The 21,363-nt window shown below is 40.5% G+C and overlaps 1 protein-coding gene across 2 annotated transcripts in view; it reads left to right on the forward strand.

Moving 5' to 3' along the window:
- Window positions 1-21,363, forward strand: part of CTPS2 (CTP synthase 2) — a 103,840-nt gene that overhangs the window by 81,745 nt on the left and 732 nt on the right. For both annotated transcript variants that reach the window (XM_090263911.1, XM_090263912.1), the window contains exons 16-18: window positions 854-950; window positions 6,391-6,535; window positions 20,783-20,893. In XM_090263911.1, coding sequence (XP_090120037.1) covers window positions 854-950; window positions 6,391-6,535; window positions 20,783-20,852 — 312 coding nt within the window. In that variant the 3' untranslated portion in view covers window positions 20,853-20,893. The remainder of the gene's footprint in view (window positions 1-853; window positions 951-6,390; window positions 6,536-20,782; window positions 20,894-21,363) is intronic.

A 21,363-nucleotide genomic window follows, 5' to 3' on the forward strand; every position in this document is an offset into this window, starting at 1 on the left:
AACGTTCCTACTTCGCAGATTTTCACCTATCGCGGGGGAGGGGGTCTAGAATGTAATACCCAAGATAAGTGAGGGAATACTGTATACTAAAAACCACTGAGTTGGATGGGTGAATTGTAAGGCATATGAATTATATCTCAGTAAAGCTATTTAAAAAAGAAAAAAAAAGTTTACAAATCTGCGAAGTAGCCTAATGTTACAAAAGAAAACAAAAGCATATGTGGTTAGGATTGAGAAGGATAGGAGGGACCCCGCTTTGATTTTAGATGAGGAAGTGCTTTTAGTCAGGGCGAGGCTGAAAAGTTTGGGGAAAAGCTAGTGATGTGATGAGTGAGGGAGGGGGCCATGAGCAAGGTCATCAAGTGGCCACCTGTATTTCAGTAGAAAACTCGCTCCAAGGTTCTTTTTAGAGCTTTTATGTAACTCTGTGTAAAGAAAGCACTGGGGTTAGTCACAAGGTAAATAAGATGGTTTCAATCCTCAAGCAGATTTGTGATTTGGGGAGAGAGAGTTAGTTTTACACATAACTCAAAGCAAGGAGCAAATATGGGAATGTTTACAAATAGCTGATCTCAAGGTCCCAAGTCAAAATGTCTGTGTCACAGTCCGACTTTTTGAATCTCATCTTGGGTGAGAGAAGGTGGGCCTCCCAAATTTAAGAGCTGTGATTAGACTATTTCTCACATTCATCATGAATTTAAAAATAGGCTTTAGGGGATCAATGTAGAAATTAACTACTAGTTAGAGCATCACTGAAATGGAAAACCCACCCAGCTGATGGAGGACCTTTTAATAAGCTGATATGTCTGTATTGCTTTGCTGCCCAAAGACATTTAATTTCTTGTTTTTCCAGGTGAACCCTAGCCTGATCCACCAATTTGAGCAGAGTGACTTAAGTTTTGTAGGTCAGGATGTCGATGGGGAGAGGATGGAAATCATTGAACTGGCAAGTAAGTGAGCTCTTCATTTAAAAACATTTTTGTGTTGAGCTAACATCTTTTTGTTGACTGTAGACATAAAGCTGTAATATGAGACCTATTTTGTTTGGTCTCTTTCTTTTCCTCTCTCCTTTGAAATAGATATACAACTAAACATAAATAACATGTACTAAGTATAACGTAGGTGAGAAAACAGACTGCTTGCAATCCTAATAATTCTGGACCTCTTAGTGTGATCCTACCAACCATAGCATACTGTGTTGTTCTACCAGTTATACCAGTAGAATGCTTCCTTACCATCCCTCCCCGTTCTCATGTTGCCAGCCTCTAGGTTAGGCACTCTGGGAAAGGCAGGCAGCCCACTGTTGAGTAGCGCTCTGCTTTGTCTCCCCTTTCAGGGACAGTGGCCCAATGCTGTCTCACTATTGGGGAGTGGTGTTGCCATCTGATATGTGTGGGACCTGGCCCCTCATTCCCACCTGGTGTCTGCCTTCCTCTATTGCTCATGCTGAGTGGTCAGGTGTGGGCCAGTCACTGCACTCAGAGTTCTTGGTGAGACCAAACACAGCACAGAGGAATTGGACTTCTGCTGAGGAAGATCACTGAAGAAGTTGTCTGTGGCCGGGCTGGGGCGCCCTTCAGGAACATAGGCACAAACTATACATGTGTTATTGACAAGACAGAGGACAGTGTTCTCATTGCAAGCTTCAAAGACAGGGTAAACCCATGCTCATAGCTGGTCCCAGCTCTTTCTCTTGACATTCTAGCCCAGGTGTTGGCAGACTTTGACTGGTGGGCCAGCTTCAGCCTGCTGACTATTTTTGTACAAGTCACGATCTAAGCGTGGCTTTTCCATTTTAAAATGGTTAAAAAACACATGATAAGATTTGACCTGTAAAAATTATGTGACGTTCTAGTCTCCATATGTAGTTTGGCAGCAACGAGTGGTTGGAAAAGAGACTTTCTGGCCCCCAAAGCCTAACGTTATTCACTACTTGGCCCTTTACAGAAATGTTTGCCAACCCCCGTTCTAGACCTGCACATACACACTTCATTTAACTGACTGGAATTTAATGTTTTCGGGTGCCTGTTTCACCTGTTTGTCTATCTGAATACTCTCCTAGCATTTCAAACTGAACTTATTTAAGACTACATTTTACATGCTCTCCAAACTAGTTCTTCCTCTTGACTATTTCTGTTAAGATATCATCAGGCTCCTTGGCCAGGGTTTCCCACCCTCGCCACCACTGACATTTGGAGCAGGGTAATTCTTAATGGTGGGGGCTGTCCTGAGCACTGCAGGCTATTTGACAGCATCCCCGGTCTCTACCCACAGGATGCCAGTAGCACTGCATGCTCTGCCTCCAAGCTGCAACACTCATAAACATCTCCAGACTTTGCCGAATGTCCCTGAGGGACACATTCACCCCATGTTGAAAGCCACTGTTCTAGACCATCATGCTTGAAATTGGACTTATTTAGCTCTTTTGCCCCTTCATACCCCGCAAGTTGTAATGGGTTATCAAGTCCGGTAGATTCCACCTCCGAAAAGATCGCGCTCGGGATTGCATTCCCATCCCCGTCACCCTAGTCCCGGGGTGTAATGACTCCTAACGAGGACAGGACTCTGACTACACAATGTATGTGACCCTAATTTGTTGGCTAAACCACTCTCATCTGTTGAATGCTTAATATGTACAGGATACTCTAAAAATAGCAGAATAATTTTCTAGAGTGTACCTTTGCAACCTATATCCTTGAGGCTCCAGATAACCTGGACTACTTCCTCTTCTTTGAACTTTTCTTCTGTCTCCATCTTAGCCCATGTCACTGTCCTCTGCAACAAATTCCTTTTCTCTGTCCCTTTCCTCTTCTATATCTAGTCTGTTCAGGCACTGGTTCGGGAGTCCCGAGCAGGGAGGAGAATTGAAGTCAGAAGGGGCTTTTTTGAACATAGCAGCACGTTACCTGGACCCTGAAAGTGAGTTAGTGAGCACTCACTAGATGCTCCCCCGTACACCCCTGCTAGGGATTCCTGCATGCCTTAGTACCTTGTGGGGCAGGTGGTGTTATTCCTGAGAAGGAGACTCTGTGTGCAAAGAGTTTAAGTAAACTGCCCAGGGCCATCGAGCTAGTACCTGGACTGGCTGCAGCCAAACCAGACCATTGCCCTCTTCTGCCACCACCCCTGTGGGTTTTACTGTTCCTTCATTTTCATTGGACTTTCCACTTAAGATGATCAATCCATGTTAAAGTTTTGAATTAGAATGAGAATTTATTTCTTATAGTCTTTTGGATGGAAATACCCATCATTTGGAATTTGTATAGTATGGATCACTGGAACGCATGTGAGAGGGCAGAGACTTTCTTAAGCAATTACTGTCTGTTTACTTGGTTCAAACCTATTCTCTGTTAATTCTCCTGTTTCTCGTTATTGTTAGTAAATATTAGAAGCTTCTTTCATTACAAGGTTTTAGATTCTCATTGACACTTTCAAATTTCATGTGGGTTGCAAAGGAAATGAGAGCCAGCCAGTGTAAAACTTCGCAGTTTTCAAAAGCTGACCATGGGGAATTCATTTTATTCAGGAAAATTCTGGGTAAAATAGCTCTGGTACATCTACACAATGGAATACTACTTGGCCGCAAAAGAAGAATGACATCTTACCCTTTGCAATAGTATGGATGGACCTGAAGAACATTACGCTGAGTGAAATAAGCCAGTCAGAGAAAGACAAATACCATATGATTTCACTCACATGTGAAATCTAATGAACAAGATGAACTAACATGCAAAATAGAGACAGATTCACAGATAGAGAGCAGGATGACAGCTCTGGGGAGGGTTGGAGGGGTGGAGGGATCGAGCAAAAAAAAAAAAAAGGATTCATGAACATGGACAACAGTGTTGTGATTGCTGGGGGGAGGGAGTACAAGGGGGATAAATGGTAAGGGAAAAATACAATAAAAAATACACTATTATATTTTTTAAAAAAGAAATGCTTCAGCTCCCAACCCAGACCTACTGAATCCACATGTTAGTGCGATCCCCAGGCTGTGTATTTATGAGCATATTAAAGGTAAAGGAGTGGTGACACTTGTTTTTACACACACACACACACACACACACACACACACAGGAAAATTCCCCAGAATACTTGGATCTGAGCTACCATTTAGAAGCATATCCACGAATCCCTATTTTACTAAAGCAATTCTAAAAGGAACAATAAAGCCTGAGATTAGCACAATGTCAGAATTTGGTTCAGAGCAATTAAGAGCATTATGTAAAAGACTTTATCTGACTGATAGAACACCATCAAAATCCAGACTTAATAGTCTCTTTCCTTATATTGACATAGGGGATTTTGTTTTCTTTTTTTTTTTTTTTTTTTTTTTTTTTTCTTTTTTTAAATAATTTATTTATTTGTTTGTTTATTTATTTTATTTTTAGAGAGAGGGGAAAGGAGAAAGAGAGGGAGAGAAACATCACTGTGTGGTTGCCTCTCACTCGTGTCCCCAACTGGGGACCTGACGTGCAACCTAGTCATGTGCCCTGACTGGGAATCGAACCAGCGACACTTGGCTCGCAGGCCGACGCTCAATCCACTGAGCCACAGCAGCCAGGGCTTTGTTTTCTGATAAAGTGATTCAGAGCAATGATCCATTCATTTAAATATTCTGTCCCTGACTATAACACTATCCATTGCTCAACTTCTGTCTGTAGTGGTACAAAAATACAACAATGGTCTGCTTCTTTCAAAGACTTCACTAGCTGGTGTGCTGTAAGATTCAACACATCTTAAATTTAAAGGACATGCTTTGTTCCTTTTCTAAGTGTGGATGATTTCTCTTTTACTTTTCTTGAGGCTACACATTCCTGAGAGAAGGTGGCATTCCCCTCACCGAGCTTTCATTCCTGAGTGTCCCTCTAATTCAAGGGGGTTTCTCCCTAGATGTGAGGTAGAGGATTCCTATACTAGATTTTTCTGGACTCAGAGCTGTCCAGTAGAACTTGCCACAATGATGGAGTGTTCTGCCCTGTTCAATATGGTAGCCACTAACCATATGTATAACAGCTATTGAGTATTGAAACATACTCAGTTCATTTGAATGAATTTAAATAGACACATGTGGCTATGGGCTACCATTTTGTAAAGTAAAGCTTTAAATAACCTTAGAAGAGTGGACATGCCCAGCTAATCATCATGTACTCACTACTGTACACGCAGCTTTGACTCTCTGGTGGTAAGTGATGGGGATTTGTGATTTTTGAATTCCATATTAGATTTTTCGATCATTTGATAAAGCATCTCTCTGAAAGCTTTAAAGTTGTATTTACTTCCCACTATAAAACTTGTTTTATCACCTTCAGTTTAATATATATATATGTATATAGTAACTTAAATGATTTTTAAAGTAGGAAGTACAGCACACTTAACATGTTCTGTGCTATAGTAATTACGGGATTAAAGAGTTACCCAATTTCTGATTAGGAGTTTCTTTTTAATGTAGGAAAAACATAGTCTTGAGAGTTCCAACTGGGAAAATGAATTCTTAATCCTGTAAAATTTCTACCCAGATTTGGAAATGTTGCCATTTTTATTCTAATTATTATAAAGCAGTGAATTCCTGTTAAAAGTGACAGGGAAAAGCTACTTTTCTGTTCTTACTACATCTAGGAGAACTTGAATTGCTCATATAGGGGATTCTTACAACTCTCAATATGAAAATAGCTTAATCCCCACCCCCAACTAATATATGCTCATTGTAAAGCTTCACACGATACAGAAAAAAGTACAAGGAAGGAAAAGTTTTAAAAATCTTGGCCTCTTGCCACCTTGAGCCCTAACCACCATGAACATGTTGAAAGGCCACTCTTTGATCACTCACAGACCATTCATCACAAGGGATAAGTCACTGGCAGAGGCTGAACTATGAGTTCAGTTTCATGGTGCTACCTATGATTCATCCCCAACTTAAAGCTGTGACTAGAAAAGCAGTTGTACGTGCTGCATTCCCAAGGGAACCTTACCTTGGGAAAGGAGACCTTGCAGAAAATGATCTGAAGCCACCTAAGAGAAAGAATGACCTATGTTAGCCTGAAGTGTGAGGGATACCCTGGAAATGAGCCCAGTGGAAGTCTATGAAGGGCCTTCAAAGAGCAGGCAGATTTTGGGAAAGCAGAATTCTCCTTCCCATTCAAAATGCTTTGCTTAATGTTGCTCATTCTAATACCACATTCCGCAAGGAAGATGTTGAATTTCTTATTAAGTGAGATGTGTTTTGCAATTTGAAATTCTACCGTGAAGATGGACTATGAAAGCAACTAGCTATGATGATAACCAGTTAAATAATCATCTCATCATTGAATGGGTTTCTGATTCAAAGATAAGACCTTGAAAGTATTGCTTGTGTTTGCTTCAATTATATTATTGTTGTTCTCATTTCAGATCACCCCTATTTTGTTGGTGTTCAATTCCATCCCGAGTTCTCTTCCAGGCCGATGAAGCCTTCCCCTCCATACCTGGGACTCCTACTGGCAGCAACTGGGAACCTGAATGCGTACCTGCAACAGGGATGCAAACTGTCCTCCAGGTAACCAGATTGCTGCTCTTAACAGTGACCCAAGATGCAGTTATCAACACCTTAGGTTTCTCATAAAATTTAATATCATTGCCCTGGCTGGTGCGGCTCAGCGGATTGAGCGCCAGCCTGCAAACCAAAGGGTCGCTGGTTCGATTCCCAGTCAGGGCACATGCCTGGGTTGCGGGCCAGGTCCCCAGTTGGGGACGCACAAGAGGCAACCACACATTGATGTTTCTCTCCTTTTTCTCTCTCCCTTCCCCTCTCTCTAAAAATAAATAAATAAAATCTTTAAAAAATTAATATCATTGTAGGATTTCTTTTTTTTTTTTGTAGGATTTCTTTTTTAAGTGAAGAATAATTTTTTCCTTCTTAACAATTGTGACTTTTTCTCTTAATTGAAAATGATTTAATCATATTTACAACAGTAACCTGTCAATTTTCCAAATCATGCTAATGGTGGGCATTATTTTAGACTTCTTTTTGTCATTTTGACAAGTGAAAAATAGGATATTCCTTTGTGGACTCTTGATTAATAAATATATATGAATATTTTATTAGCTCTTTGTTTTATGAATTGCCTGTTTATATACTTTGCCCTACCTTTCCTGTTGCTATTATATTATTTTTCTTAATGATTAGTAAGCTCTTTAAATATAAATATTTAATGCTTTGTTAGGTTGCAAATATTTATTTCAAAGTGATTTTGTTTTCTTCTAAGTTGTCCCTGGTGGTTTTTATTTTCTTTAAAGAGTTTTAAATAAAGACTTCATGTATTTCTTATTTATGTTTATATTTTTATTTATGTAGTCAAATCTTTTACTTTTATGAATTCTACCTTTAGTGTCATGTATAAAGTCTTTCCTTATCAAAGATTATATGAATAATAACCCACTTTTTTTCCACTGGCACTTTTATTTTTCCAATTTTAAAGACTAGTTTAAATCTGTACTCTATATGAACTTTAGTTTTGGTATAGTGTGTGAGGTGGGGATCTGGCTCCTCCCTTCCTCTCCCCAAACCCCACCCCAATTGTTAGTAAGTTGAGTAATTTAGATGTGTTTTAGGGATTTTTGTGTTTTATTCCATTAATGACTTCACCTGTTATTTCTGAAGCCTTACAACCCTTTTCATTATCATAGCATTATTGTAAATCAAGCCCTTATATACCATACTCCTATTATTATTGCACATTTTTAAGAAGGTATTTTGCTGCTCTTCCATATGAATTGTACCATGATTTTATAAATCAGGTTTAAATTTAAAAATCCCTTATGGATTTTTATTAAAATTTCTTTGCATTTAAATATTAGTTTGGGGAGAACTGATATTTTACTTTTGCTCATCCAAGAACATTACATGCAATCACTTTAAAGGTGGAAGAAATTAGCCAGAATTATAGACTGTATCTAAGTGAGCACCATATCTAGGGTCAGCATCATTATAGATGGTTATCTGTTATTCAGAACTTTACCATTGATGACCTTACTGCTTAGCAAACAATCCATGCAATATTGCAACTGAGGACTGCTGGGATCCATGTTTGATGTGTATGTGTGTGCTTGTGTTACTCAGGCCTGCTTATTTGCGACATTACCTGCTAAGAGAAGTTAACAGTTCCCTAGTATTTCCTTTACCTATGTGTTCATATGAGAACAGCTTTATGTATTTTGTGTGTGAGGCGTCTTCCTGAATTAATGATCCCTCCTTGCAGTCTTGAACCAGTGCACTCATTTTCGTGCTGTGCCCTATGGAGCCGGAGTCTGGCCTGCTGTGAGGAGCAGGCTGCTTCCTGTGTTCTGAGGCTGCATGGCTTATGCCGCGGAGATTCCAGTGTGCTCCCGTGTTGAATGTGTGCTGTGACCCTCCTCAGCCACTTCAGTGTCCCCACTATTTCAGTGATCACATGTGGAAAGAGGGTAACCAGTGGAGCAAGTTAAATGGCTAGGAGAAGTAACTCACACTTAATAATCCATGCTTAACTGTTGGATTGTTTGCAAGCCTCAACTACTGTCCGAATGGTATCTGGGTGTGTGTCCTGCCACCTGTGTGCTGGACGGCGTGCTGATCCTTCATGGGACTGGTGTGGTCTCTGGGTGAAGTTCACTGGTAGTTTTTGAGAAAAGTAACTGCTTGCTAGTGACTCCTGGGCAAAACACAGCGTGTCTCAGAGAGAAGGGAAAACCTTTTAACCAAACTTTGATGCTGATATTGGAATTACAGCTGGTTGTCAGAGAGTTGCTATGTATTAGCCACACGCTGGTATACTCCTTAACAGCAGCCAGCCCAGCATCTTATTTATCTTTGTCTCCCTGACTCCCTAGCACACAGGGTTTTTTATTTTACTTTATTTTATTACCCATTGCAATAATAAATGTAGATAGCAGGTGGGATGGGTACAGTCTAGTCTAATCTTGACACCTTGCAGGGTTTTTTTCAACGAAGAATGGTGACCATGAATTAACCCAGTGATGGACACCAGGATGCCAGACCCTTGTAAATCAGCTCCTCTCTGCCCAGCTTCATGGCATCAGCGAGAATTGAAAAGAAATGATGGCTTTGATCGCCAGGCTCTAATGTAAACTGAGTTGGGACTATATTTCTGTCAAACAAGATTACTGTCTGTTATCAACCCTAAACAAATGTGACAAGGAATATGAATTTGAGAATAACGACTTCCTTTCCCAGAAATTGCTGATGATAGTGAACGGTATGGCACCTGTGCAGCCAACACCTTTAAAGCCCAGAATGTACAAATCCTTGGCTTTGAGCAAGTCCACCTGAGCTATAACCGCTGCATTCTTCCTTGTGGAGAACATTTATGTTTTAGTGCCTGGGATGCTGCAGGGAGGATATCATTTTGGTATATAGAGTTAGTGAGCTGAATTTTCAGCTGCTCCACTACGGGTAAGATGACAGCAATTATGAAAACTATTCCACCTAGTTTTAGACTTTAGCGGTCTGTTCAAGCTTCATAATGGTTTCAGGATAGTAGTTTTTTAAGCTTGTAAGAAAATCAAAAGTTACATGCAAAATCAAACCAGGAGTCTGGGTTTTGGAGGTCGCCCAAGACTGCCCATACATTCATTCGATGGTTCACTGGAAGGAATCAGATTATAGTTGTACTCATGGCTCAAATTTATTACAGTGATGGAATAAGCATACAGAGCTGGGTCAGGAAAGTAAAAAGGTATAAGTGGAGTCTGGAGTAATCTGTTTGCAGGTTTCCTATGCTCTCTCTCTCTCTCCTGTGAGAGGCCACACAGAGCTCTCCCTCCCCTTAGCAGGGAAAATGCAGCAACATGTGTGTGATGTGTATGCCCAGGGAAGCCCATTTGAGACTCAGAATTCAGAGTTTTTGTCGGGGGCTGGTCACGTAGGCTTTCTCTTCCTAGCAACCACTCAAATTCCAGCCTCCCCCAAAAGAAAGCAAATGTTTAAATCGCATTGTTTATGTAGACAGTGTAGGCCCAGTGAAATGACCTTATCAGTTTGTAATGGAGAAAACATCCTCCTGAAAGCCAAGTTCCCAAGTTCCCCTGCAAGCAGACCCTTCTAGAGATAGATAACTCTTTTGCACAAAGCTAATAAACTATTTTTAGACTAAATAAACCCAATGGGAAATTATGGTCCATTAAAGAAATCATTGTTGATGTCTCTCCTCTGGTGTCTAAACATAATTTGTCCCATGTATAAAATGTAACCACAAATTTGCATGGTCTTGCTAGCATGTGATGTAATGGAATGAGACTATTTCATATAACTGTAAGAAAAAATTTTTAGGAGACATACTAAATACACATGGTGTGGCAGAGATAGTTTTACAGTTGAGTATGCAAAACAGAGAGTTCACTTTGGTATTATTGTTTATTAATTATTGTATTATTTTCTATATGAACAACTGTAAACCTGCTTTTGCTCCACCCTGTAATAAAAGGTGCTTGTAATTGTTGAGTTCTTTAGTATCTAGAAACGAGCACATAATCTCTGTCCAGAATTCCATTTTAAGCGACTCGAAATAGAAGAGGGGTCCGAGGGTAAAGTTCATAGGTTGTTTTTCAGCACATGCATCTCTGGGACTGCCCTGCAAGGCTCTCAGGCACAATCACTACACACCGAGTTTAGAAACAACTTCCAGTTTTTGTAATGCTGGCATTTATCACGCCCCTTTGTCAGGTCAGAGTAAAACTCTTGCTTAGGTGGTACGCGTTCTGTATCAGATAGCAAGAACTTAAAATGGGGCTCAGTCAGTAGTTTACAGAAATGTAGCTCTTTGGGGAAATGTGTTTTTAAGTATAAAATCGAAATCACAAGAAATCTGAGTAGCATTTCACCCTCTATTTTAGGATCTTGGATTCCATGTCTCCACCCACTGTATACTCTCCTTCGTGCAGAGGAATCATTTTTTTTTGTGTGTGATGAATCAGGAGGCAGGCTGTTACAAAAACAACAGGAGAGAAGTTACTTGCTGATTCGCTGTATTTGCTTGACCATTGCAGACCAAACTCGGAAGTCGAAATGACTCTATAACCAGAGGGTCCTTAAAGGAAGTACATACCCAGAGCCAGTCCCATTTCCTGATCTCTTGTATGCTCCTGGCAGGTCTAACGTCATTCTCTCCTTAACGCTTACCCTTCTCTTCTGACTTTTAACTTTGAATCCTGGCAGCAGTGAGGGAGGGAAGGCACCCATTTCACTCACCGTCGTCTCTGGTGTCTCTTTGGTGACTATTTAGGTTTAACTTTTAAGTGGCATGCTGGCTTCCAGCCTGGGGAGATTTTGTTTTCTGTTGAATTATAGATATAACATTATAGAAAGTTTGGAAACTGAAAAAGAGGACCCATTGTCCTGACTGGTGTGGCTTGGTTGGGTGTTGATTAGATTCCTGGTCTAGGCACATATGAGAGGCAACTGATCAATATTTCTCTCCTTTTCTTTCTCTCTCCCTTACCCTCTCTCTAATAAAATAAATAAATATCTTAAAATAGAGGACCCATAAACCCACCAGCTTAACACAGTAACTCATTTTTGAGTATTTCTTTCCAGTCTTTATTCTATATGTATATATTCGTCTTCTAACAGTTGCAATCATAATAATGAGTATACGTGTGTATATTTTTTCTTCAACTCTTTTATTTTGAAAACCTTCAAACTTAAAGAACAGATGAAAGAATAGTAAAGTGAACAGTTGTACACCTTTCACTTAGATTCATCAGTTGTTACCACCTTACCATTTGCTTCTCTCTCTGTGTGTGTATAAACTTATTTCTGAATCGCTTATATTAAGTTGCAAGAACATCACAGCACTTCACCCATAAATACTTATCACACATTTTCTAAAATTAAAGACATTTTCTCACATAATTACAATATCATTATCACACCTAAGAAAATTAACATTCATTCAATGGCATTATTTAATATCTAGTCCATATTTAAATTTATCCATTTACCCCATATGTCTTTTTTAGCTTTTAAAAAAATTAAAACTATAATCAGTGATTCACTCAAGGTTCATTTGGTTATTGTGTGGAGGAAGAAACTTTTCTCTACCTTTCAATGTTCTTTTGACTGGTGTAATAAGTAAGTCAACATGAGGCAGATCAACAAGGGAAAATAACCAAATTCAATTACATATGGGGTCTGTCCGGGAAAAGTCCAGCCATTGTTAAAATAACGAGAACGGTTTGTGCAACATGGATATAACCTGGCAGCCAAGGAGAGTGGACTGGAATGCGCATGCGTGAACAATGACGACTTTACTGTACTAGTCAGTGGGAGCAGCAGACACTGTTGAGTGAGCATGTGTGCTGTGTGGCTGTCACATTCAAAATGACTGAGTAGAGCAACAGATCTGCATCAAATTTTGCATCAAGCTTGAACAGTCCTCCACGGAAACTATTGGGATGATTCAGAAGGCCGCGGCTATGGGCAATGGGTGATTGGCAGCTTCATCAGGACATGCGCCCGCTCATGCGTCATGTCTGGTGCAGAGTTTTTTGGTGAAACACCAAATCACCCAGGTGACTCAGCCCTGCTACAGCCTAGATTTGGTGCCCTGCGACTTCTGGCTTTTCCTAAAACTAAAATCACCTTTGAAAGGGAAGAGATTTCAGACCATCAATGAGATTCAGGAAAATATGACAGGGCAGCTGATGGGGGCTGGGAGAACCATGTGAGGTCCCAAGGTGCCTACGGTGAAGGGGACTGAGATGTCATTGTCCTGTGTACAATGTTTCTTGTATCTTGTATCTGCTTCAATAAATATCTCTTTTTCCATAGTGCATGGCTGGATACTTTCTGGACAGGCCTCGTGTATACTTATGGGAGCTCCACATACTTGAGAGAGTCAGAGACTCCACATACATGAGAGGTTCAGATACAGAAAGGAAAAATGTGTATATACGACATTTTGCATTAGGGATGAAGTAAGGTACCTGGGGCTTCATAGAAAAGGAAGGTTATTGAAGGATGATAAGAAGAACCTTCAGTGATTAGAAGTTTACCCAGCCATATAGATAGGTCTTAAAAAGTTATTTCTGATGATAACTATTATTATGAGCCAGGACCCTAATTTAAGTTCTTTTTAAATTTTTTTATTAATATTTCCTAAACAAAATTTTCTTTATATTTTCTGCTCCACCTTTTCTAAAGATATAATAATATTATGGGTTGATATAAAATCTTTTAAAATATATTTATTTATTTTTATTGTTGATACTATTGCAGATGTCCCCATTCCACCCCTCCCCCTTTGCCGCCTCCTCCCAGCCCCAAATCCCCCTTCCCTCTGGCCATCACCACACTGATGTCTGTGTTCACGGGTCTTACATATATGTTTTTGGGCTAATCCTTTCACATTCTTTCATCTAGTCCACCCCCCTAATTTAAATTACTTAAGAAAGAGGTAAAAGTTTCTCACGAGCCTGAAGGGTCTCTGTTGCCTTCAGCGTAGAATAATCCACATACCACAGAGGTATATCTTGATGTGACTTGTTCTGAACATTATCTTTCCTTCGTTTCTTTTGATCTGAATAAAGCACCCTGTTTGGTTTTGCTTTAGTTTTTAAGAACATTGACTGTTTTCCTATGCTTTCTTTTTTTAGTTAATTTCACCCATCCACCCAGCCACCATCAGCTTGTTCTCTGTATCGATGGGTCTGTTTCTGTTTTGTTTATTCACTTGTCTTTTGTTTGTTTGTTTGTTTTTAGAGTCCATGTATAAATGAAATCTTAGGGTATTTGTCTTTCTCTGACTTATTTCAGTTAGCACAAGGTCCATCCATATTTTCACAAATGGCAAGATCTCATTCTTTTTATTGCTGAGTATATTCCATTGTAATAACATTGACTTACATAACGAGTCCAGGCCAGTTGTCTTGTAGAAATAACCAGAATCTAGATTCATCTGAGTGTTTTCTCATGATTAGAATTAGGTTGGACATTTGTGGAAGAATAATTCATTGGGGCTGTTGTGTACAGATTAGGAGACACATAAGGCTCATAACAGTCCCCTTTTTTGTCCCACTGTGGATGACACTAAGTTAATTGCCTGGGTAAGGTAGTGACTGGATAGCTTTTTTGTAAAGGAATATTTTCTTCCATTTTTGGTTTCTAAAATACCATCCACCACCGAAATGAACTAGGGCTCCTGGAAGAAATGATTGAAGCCAGGACTTGGGCAAGGAAAATACAAGATGGGGCTGGAATGTGTTGCTAGACTTAAAGGAAGGCAGAGCTAAAAACCAAAACCAAAACAACCAACGAGGAAGTTTTCTATACGGTCACAGAAGCCACTTTGATAGGGCTCCTGCTGGCCTCATTTTGGACAATTTGAACATCAAAAATAATAATGGCAGTATTGAATTATAGCACATTACATTTTTAAAAATTCCATACTGCAGCTCGGAAAAATTTTTTAAAGGCCAATTAAAAATGTAGAAGCAACCCCTGAGGTAATAACTGAGCCAAATAAATCTCATCAATGGATGCCAAAACCATTGGACAAGAGGTTGTGGGAAAACAGGATATTCATATACAAGTCTCAAAGCATCACCACAGATTCTTTATTAATTGCAAAAGCCTGTCTTTTGAGCTTAACACCTTGTGTGCATTTTTTTAAAGTGGCATGATGCTCATAATGTTTAATGGCTGCGTACTTCAACATTCCCACAATGCACCACATGTAGTAACATTTACTTTATCCCAGCCACTGTGCTGGGCACGAGAGAATCAAATGCTAGCCAAATAAGAACACATTCCCGGTCCTGAAGGGAATATAATGGTCCTCTATATTTGGGGACTGACAAACCAAAAGGTCACAGGTTCAATTCCCAGTCAGGGCACATGCCTGGGTTGTGGGCCAGGTTCCCCAGTTGAGGATACGTGAGAGGCAACCAATTGATGTATCTCTCCCTCTCTTCCTTCCTTCCCCTCTCTCTGAAAAAGTAAATAAATAAAATCTTTTTTAAAAGTGGGGGTGGGGGAGGGGGAGATGGTAATAGTACCTACTTCACATGAGAGTAATGAAGATTAAATTTTGTATTAAATATAAAGTACTTATCACAGTGACTGGTCTATGGTAGAAAATTAAATGGGAAGTATCGTTGTTATTATTATGCTCTTATTAATTTGACCTTGGTCCTGGTCTCCTTCATCTTTTTCCTATTTCAAAGCTTACCTAGTGTCTATGCCTCCAGCTTTCCTCCTCTCACTCCATCTTCTGCCAGCAGAATGATTTTCCTACATTATCTTAGAACTTAAGACTCTCGGTGGCTTCCCTTGGCTACCGCATAAAATGCACACAAATCCACATGGAAGAGCTTGAAGTCCCCCTATCTCCCCAGAGGGTTTTAATGCCTTTGTCTCCACTCACACTGCTCTCTTGGCTCTTGCTATATACATTCCTGAAGTGCTTAGCGAGAGAGGGGAGTACCAATCCACGGTCTGTTATTCCTTGATTTCACCCAAATCATCACTGACGGTGGGCCGGGGAGGTGGCAGGGGTCCCTCCATTGATTATAGAGTGGCATTGCTCCCTCTAAGCCTTGGGTGGCCGTTTGTCTTTCATTAGGAGAGTAAGATCCTCTTCTCTCCCTGCGTGAACGTGATGTGCATTTTCCAGCACTTTTTTAAACTTGGAATCACCCTGTCTTTTCTTTTTTTAACTTTTTTTTTTTTTTTAATTAGAGAGGGGGAAGGGAGGGAGAAAGAGAAGGAGAGAAACAGTAATGTGCGAGAGATATATTGATTGGTTGTCTCTTGCATGCCCCACAACTGGGGACCCGGCCCACAACCCAGGCATGTGCCCCGACTGGGAATCGAACCAGCGACCCCTTCGTTTGCAGGCCGGTGCTCACCCCACTGAACCACACCAGCCAGGGCCCTTTTTTGTTTTTTAAGCTTTGGGCTGCATGACAGATGTTGCCAAGGGCTATTCTTGCAATATATGGTGCAAATATTTCGTTTCCGTGGGGACAGTGTGGATGAGTAGAGTGGGCGCTATGGATGTAATTTCTGGGTTTGCCGCTTACTGGGTAATTTTTCTCGTCCCCTCCTAAGCCCCAGGCTCTTCATCCTTTAAGGCTGTGGTGAGAAACAGTTGAGATGGTGCTTTGTAAACTTGAAACTGATGTGAAAACACTCTTTTCCCCTTATGTTACATTTCAAGCAAAAGTGAACTGGGAAATGTTTCTTTTTTGCTTTTTTGCTTTTTTTTTTAACAGTGCTTTTAAATATCGTTTAAAACAGCACACACCCCCAGCCCCACTGTCATGGTTCAACTCCAGTTCCATAGCTTGAGACTTTTTCTGCTAATAAAGCACATTTGAGTGCACCTTCCCTCAAGGATTAAGTGTTGGTTCAAAGGTGCTCTTTACTGACGTGGGTCACTGGAGGCTGATGATGTGGTGGCAGCCGGGGACAGAGTTAATAGTGATACACACTACTGCGTTCTTTGTGCCCTGCCGGGCTTGTGTTCTGCCATTTACTATTCAATGCAAAAGTCATTCAAAGCATACTAAGTTTTTATTCTGTTGCTCTTATATTTTATGGCTTCCAGGGGCTCTTTGAGGAGGAAGTAAGTACAGCAGTAGCAACGCTTTGGGGAAAACTGTGCGCATGGCAACCTATTTTAAAATCCGCTTTGTTGCACATGAAATGGATTTTGATGTAAAGTATTGTAGGAACTCGTGCATGCTGGGAATCCTAAGTATGCCATTAAAATTTTTTAATTCCAACCATCTCTTCCTGTCAATGGAGAAGAAATGGCTTAATGGCTGCCCCCAGGGTAGCATAAAAGTGGGCTATATGAGTCATTGCTGTAGTCTTGCCCTTGTGCCTTGGAATATATGTTTTCTTGTGTTGGGGATTTATTAGGAACCAGGAGTCTTTGGCAAACAGACTTGACTCTGACGAGCCTTTTGTTTGTCAAAGTACCATGCCTACAACATTGCTGTCGAGTCTTGTAAGTCAAGCCAGGGTTGTAAGGAGAGCGATTCCCATGCCTCAATGTTGGCGATTTTTATTTTGTCTTGTAAGAAACACTACAGTGGAAAACCCTTTTTAAAGATGTTATTTATTTATTTTTAGAGAGAGGGGTAGGGAGGGAGAAAGACAGGGAGAAAAACATCAATGTGAGAGGGATACATTGGTCAGTTGCCTCTATACCCCTAACTGGGGACCTGGCCCGCAACCCGGGCATGTGCCCTCACTGGGAATCAAACCGGCAACCTTTTGGTTCACAGGCCAGTGCTCAGTCCAATGAGCCACATCAGCCAGGGCTGAAAAACTTTTTAAAAAGAATGCTTCCATTATTTGGGAGACCCATGCATGTGTGCGAGTGATTTGCCGTGATCTTACTTAACTGTAGATAGCTGGACCTTTAAAAACACCTTTTGAGGGAGTGACAAGGAGGACCACTGAATGGTGATTATGGTTTGTTTTTTCAAAACCATTATTTATTTGTTTTTAAATCAGCACTATCTAATAGAACTTTCTGCAATGACAGAAGTTTTCTATAATCGGAACCATTCAAAATGGCAGTCACCACGCACACATGGCTAATGAGCACTTCAAGTGTGGCTCAGTGTGTTCAAGTGAGAAATGGAATTTTAAATTTTACTTAATTTTAATTGATTGAAATTTAGATCGCTACTGTGGCTTGGGCAACCATACTGGACAGTGCAGATTTTCCCTTCCGAAATGTCACAAGACATGCGTGCATGGGTCTATATTCTGTGGCATTTCATAAAATTTAACATGCAAGACTCGAATATCTAATAGCTCTCCCCACTGAGAGTTAGTGTATGTGTCTGGGAGCGTGTGTGTGTACAGAAATTATATTAAAAGACAGGTTAGTCTTAAGATAGAGCTGAGGTATTTTGAATTCAGTGACAATATACCCAGAAAAGTATATTGTAGGGCTTTTTAAAGTCTGTTCTGTGTGAAACAGAAATGAACCCTAAGTCACGTGTGTCTTAGACTGGCACCCACATTTTATTGAATATGTAGGAGCCCTGCTGTTCTGCATGTGGGAGATGATTCACATCTGATTTCTAGCAGTGGCTTTTTGTTTTGTTTTGTTTTTTGTTTTGTTTTGCTTTTGCTGACACGTCACTGCCATAAAGTCAGCAAGTTCAGCAGCATACCTCTTTGGATAATTCTGTTCTTGACTACCGTGGTTTATTTGATTGTTTTTACCCGCAGGCCCTGACACATATGAAAGAAAGTTAGTGAATCCCGTCATTTGCCTTGGACATGAGTAAACCCAAACCAAGCCACACTTCTGGCAGACTTTGGGGCAGACAGACATTAGAAAGGAAATGAGAGCCATTAAGTAAGAAACAGACACACCTAAGTTTACTTGCTAATGTAGGTAGGAGATTGTTTGTACAGGAAACAGTTTTGAAAATCATGCACTTGGCAGTTTTCATGACGTCTTTATATTTCCATGACTTTTTCAGAGATACCATATTATGACTGTGTAGCCCCTGTGAATAGCAACAACATGTATTTTTCTATGGTTTTCTCTTCTTTTCCTTTTAAATAAATGGAGAAGGAAGCAGATATGAAATCTGATGATGGAGGAAATGGAGTTTGGGCCTTCTCACTTGTGGTGTCGGGTGACATGCCCGAGAGGCAATGCTGGCCCATTGCTGGGCAGCTTAAACTTGAGCTTGTGGCCTGAGTTAGCATGATGGGGACTCTGGCCCCACTTCAAATGAGCTGTGTACCCAGTGAATCACTTGCACACCCTTGACCTTCATTTCTCCTCAGATAGGGAGTTGAGTTACAACTTCGAAATCCCCTTTCTTTCCTAATGCTATGGCAGGCGCTATTGCAAAGAACCAGGAAGGATTCTGCCTTTGTGTAGTAGTGGGGGTGCATGGATAAGGAAAAAAAAACTTAAGTTATTTCTGTGTTTTCTTTATTGAAAACCCTTTTGTAAGAGCAGAATTAAATTTCCTGAACTAAAAACTAACAAGGGGGATCTTCTATTTGTTTGCTTTTAAGGATATATTGATTTATATGTTTACCTAACATACCTTGTCTTTTCTGCCAATTCTCAATCTTCTTTTCTTTTCTTTTTTTAAAAACACATTTATTTATATTTAGAGAGAGGGGAAGGGAAAGAGAGGGAGAGAAACATCAACGTGTGGTTGCCTCTCACATGCCGCCAACTGGGGACCTGGCCTGCCACCCAGGCATGTGCCCTGACTGGGAATCGAACTCTTTGGGCCCCAGACCAGCATTCAACCCACTGAGCTACACCAGCCAGGGCTCTCAATCTTCTTTTCTCTCCTCTCAATACTCTATGCCCCCCCCCACACCCACCCTTTCTAATTTTGTCTTAATTCAGGGAGGAGATAAGGTTGGCTTTTGTGATTTTATTTACATATTTATTGATACATGCTCAATATGTTTAGATTAAATCTTTGTTTTCTAACCTGTGAGCATAAAGTTTCTCCCATTGTTTCCTCTCCTCCCTTTAAAATAAAAGTGTCGATTTTCACTTGTTATAGATTTCACACATCTATTCCTACAATGCAGCAAAAACTTAGCCAAGGGTAGAGATGGGTCAGTCATAAAGCACTTCATTCCTGGCATTATCACCTCCAGAGGTCACTAAAACTTGTGGAGCTGATCAGCCTGCTGATTTATTTGGAATTGAGAAAGAGGAACCCTAAACTGAGCACACAGCTCAGAGCAAAAACACAGTTGCAGGGTTATCTCATGGCCACATCTATGTCAATCATTGGTCCTGTTTTGAATACTCCACGTGACTTAAGGTAGTTGGAGCATCCCATAAAGTTTCGAATTTGAAAATAGCATAGTCGTGCAAATTATTTCTCAAATGTGCAGGTCTATGCGAATGTTTATTGGATTGGGAAACTTTCATGCTGCTGACCTGTAAATCATAGTGAAAATAGGATCTGAAGCAGATAAAATTTCAAGGCGAGGTTACCGAGTACATTAAGTTCTTGATGTGCACTACTGGGTGTTTCCTGGGTCTTGAGCCAACATGCATGTCTTTGTTCTAATGACCACCAAGTTCAGTATCCCCAAGGAGTTTGCTGACTGTGGATGACCAGCTCCTCCACATTGAAGCTCTCTAGGGAGCTGCTGTGGTCCTCAGACACTGAACAAAAGGGAGAGTGTTTGACTAATGTAATCAAGGGATGTGTAGCTATTCTCACTGTCCTGTAGTCCCTTCGTGTTGCTAAAGGAAACAGTTGTCATCGGAAGGATGAAAAAGGAAAAAAACTGTGAGTGTCCAGGCACTATTTTATGCTATGTTATTGCACTTGAGAATAAATTGATATCAGCAGGAATAGGACTGAGGAATGCTTAACCTCAGATGGACTGTGATTTGGGCTTTAGAATGACAAGAGTAGATTCACAGAAATAAATGGGTCCATCAGCTCAGGCTTTCATTTTGATTTCAGTTATTAGCATAATACTTCTAGCAGAAAGCAGACAGTAGGTAAGAGGGTCAAGAGCAATCTGCTTTTAAGGCTTTTGTCAAAGTTTAGAAATGATTAGTGGTCTTCAGAAGATTATACCTTTAGTCTAAATTGAAATGCTCTTATAAATCTTCTGAATAAGTTACTTCCTACTTAAGATGAAAGCAAGTTATCAGTTCCTCTGACAAAAGAAGGAGTCTGGTTTAATTATGGTAAGTGTTTGGATTGTAAATAGAATAATCATCTGGGTTGTTTTTTTTAATACCTTGCTAAATTAGCTCTTCTTTTGATCTAGTGATAGATACAGCGATGCCAGTGATGACAGCTTTTCAGAGCCAAGGATAGCTGAGTTGGAAATAAGCTGAAACTAATACATGATTCGGAGTGACAGGCACTGCCTGAGAAGGTAAGAAGGAATCTTGAAGTTCTTGTTTGTTTGGCAGACGAGCTGCCATCTTGGTGTTGAAGGGAGCAAGCACTATAGGACTTGTCTGCAGGATCCTATTTGCCTGGCAGAGGTAGCTGGACAGACTTGACAGCTGATTGCACCTACTGGAATGCACCCGAGAAAGCTAGCAGCTAGCATGGGGAGACTGGAATGCACTTGAGGCCAGGGATAACTACATAAGCACACCTGTAAACGTATACCTGTATGTATCATACTTAGAGTTCTGATAGCTTAGGTCAGAGGTCAGCATACTTCCTCTGTAAAGGGCCAGGTAGTAAATATGGTAGGCTTTGCAGGCCATGCAGTCTGTTTTGCACCCACTGTACTTTGTTGTCGTAGAGGAAAAGCAGCCACAGGGAACACTTAACTGAGCGCATGACCGCAGTAAATCTCTGTTTATGAAAACAGGTTGCTGGCCCCTGGTCTAG

The sequence above is a fragment of the Furipterus horrens genome, unplaced genomic scaffold (assembly GCF_987537825.1).
Source record: "Furipterus horrens unplaced genomic scaffold, mFurHor1.1.pri manual_scaffold_17, whole genome shotgun sequence".
Taxonomy (NCBI): Eukaryota; Metazoa; Chordata; class Mammalia; order Chiroptera; family Furipteridae; genus Furipterus; species Furipterus horrens.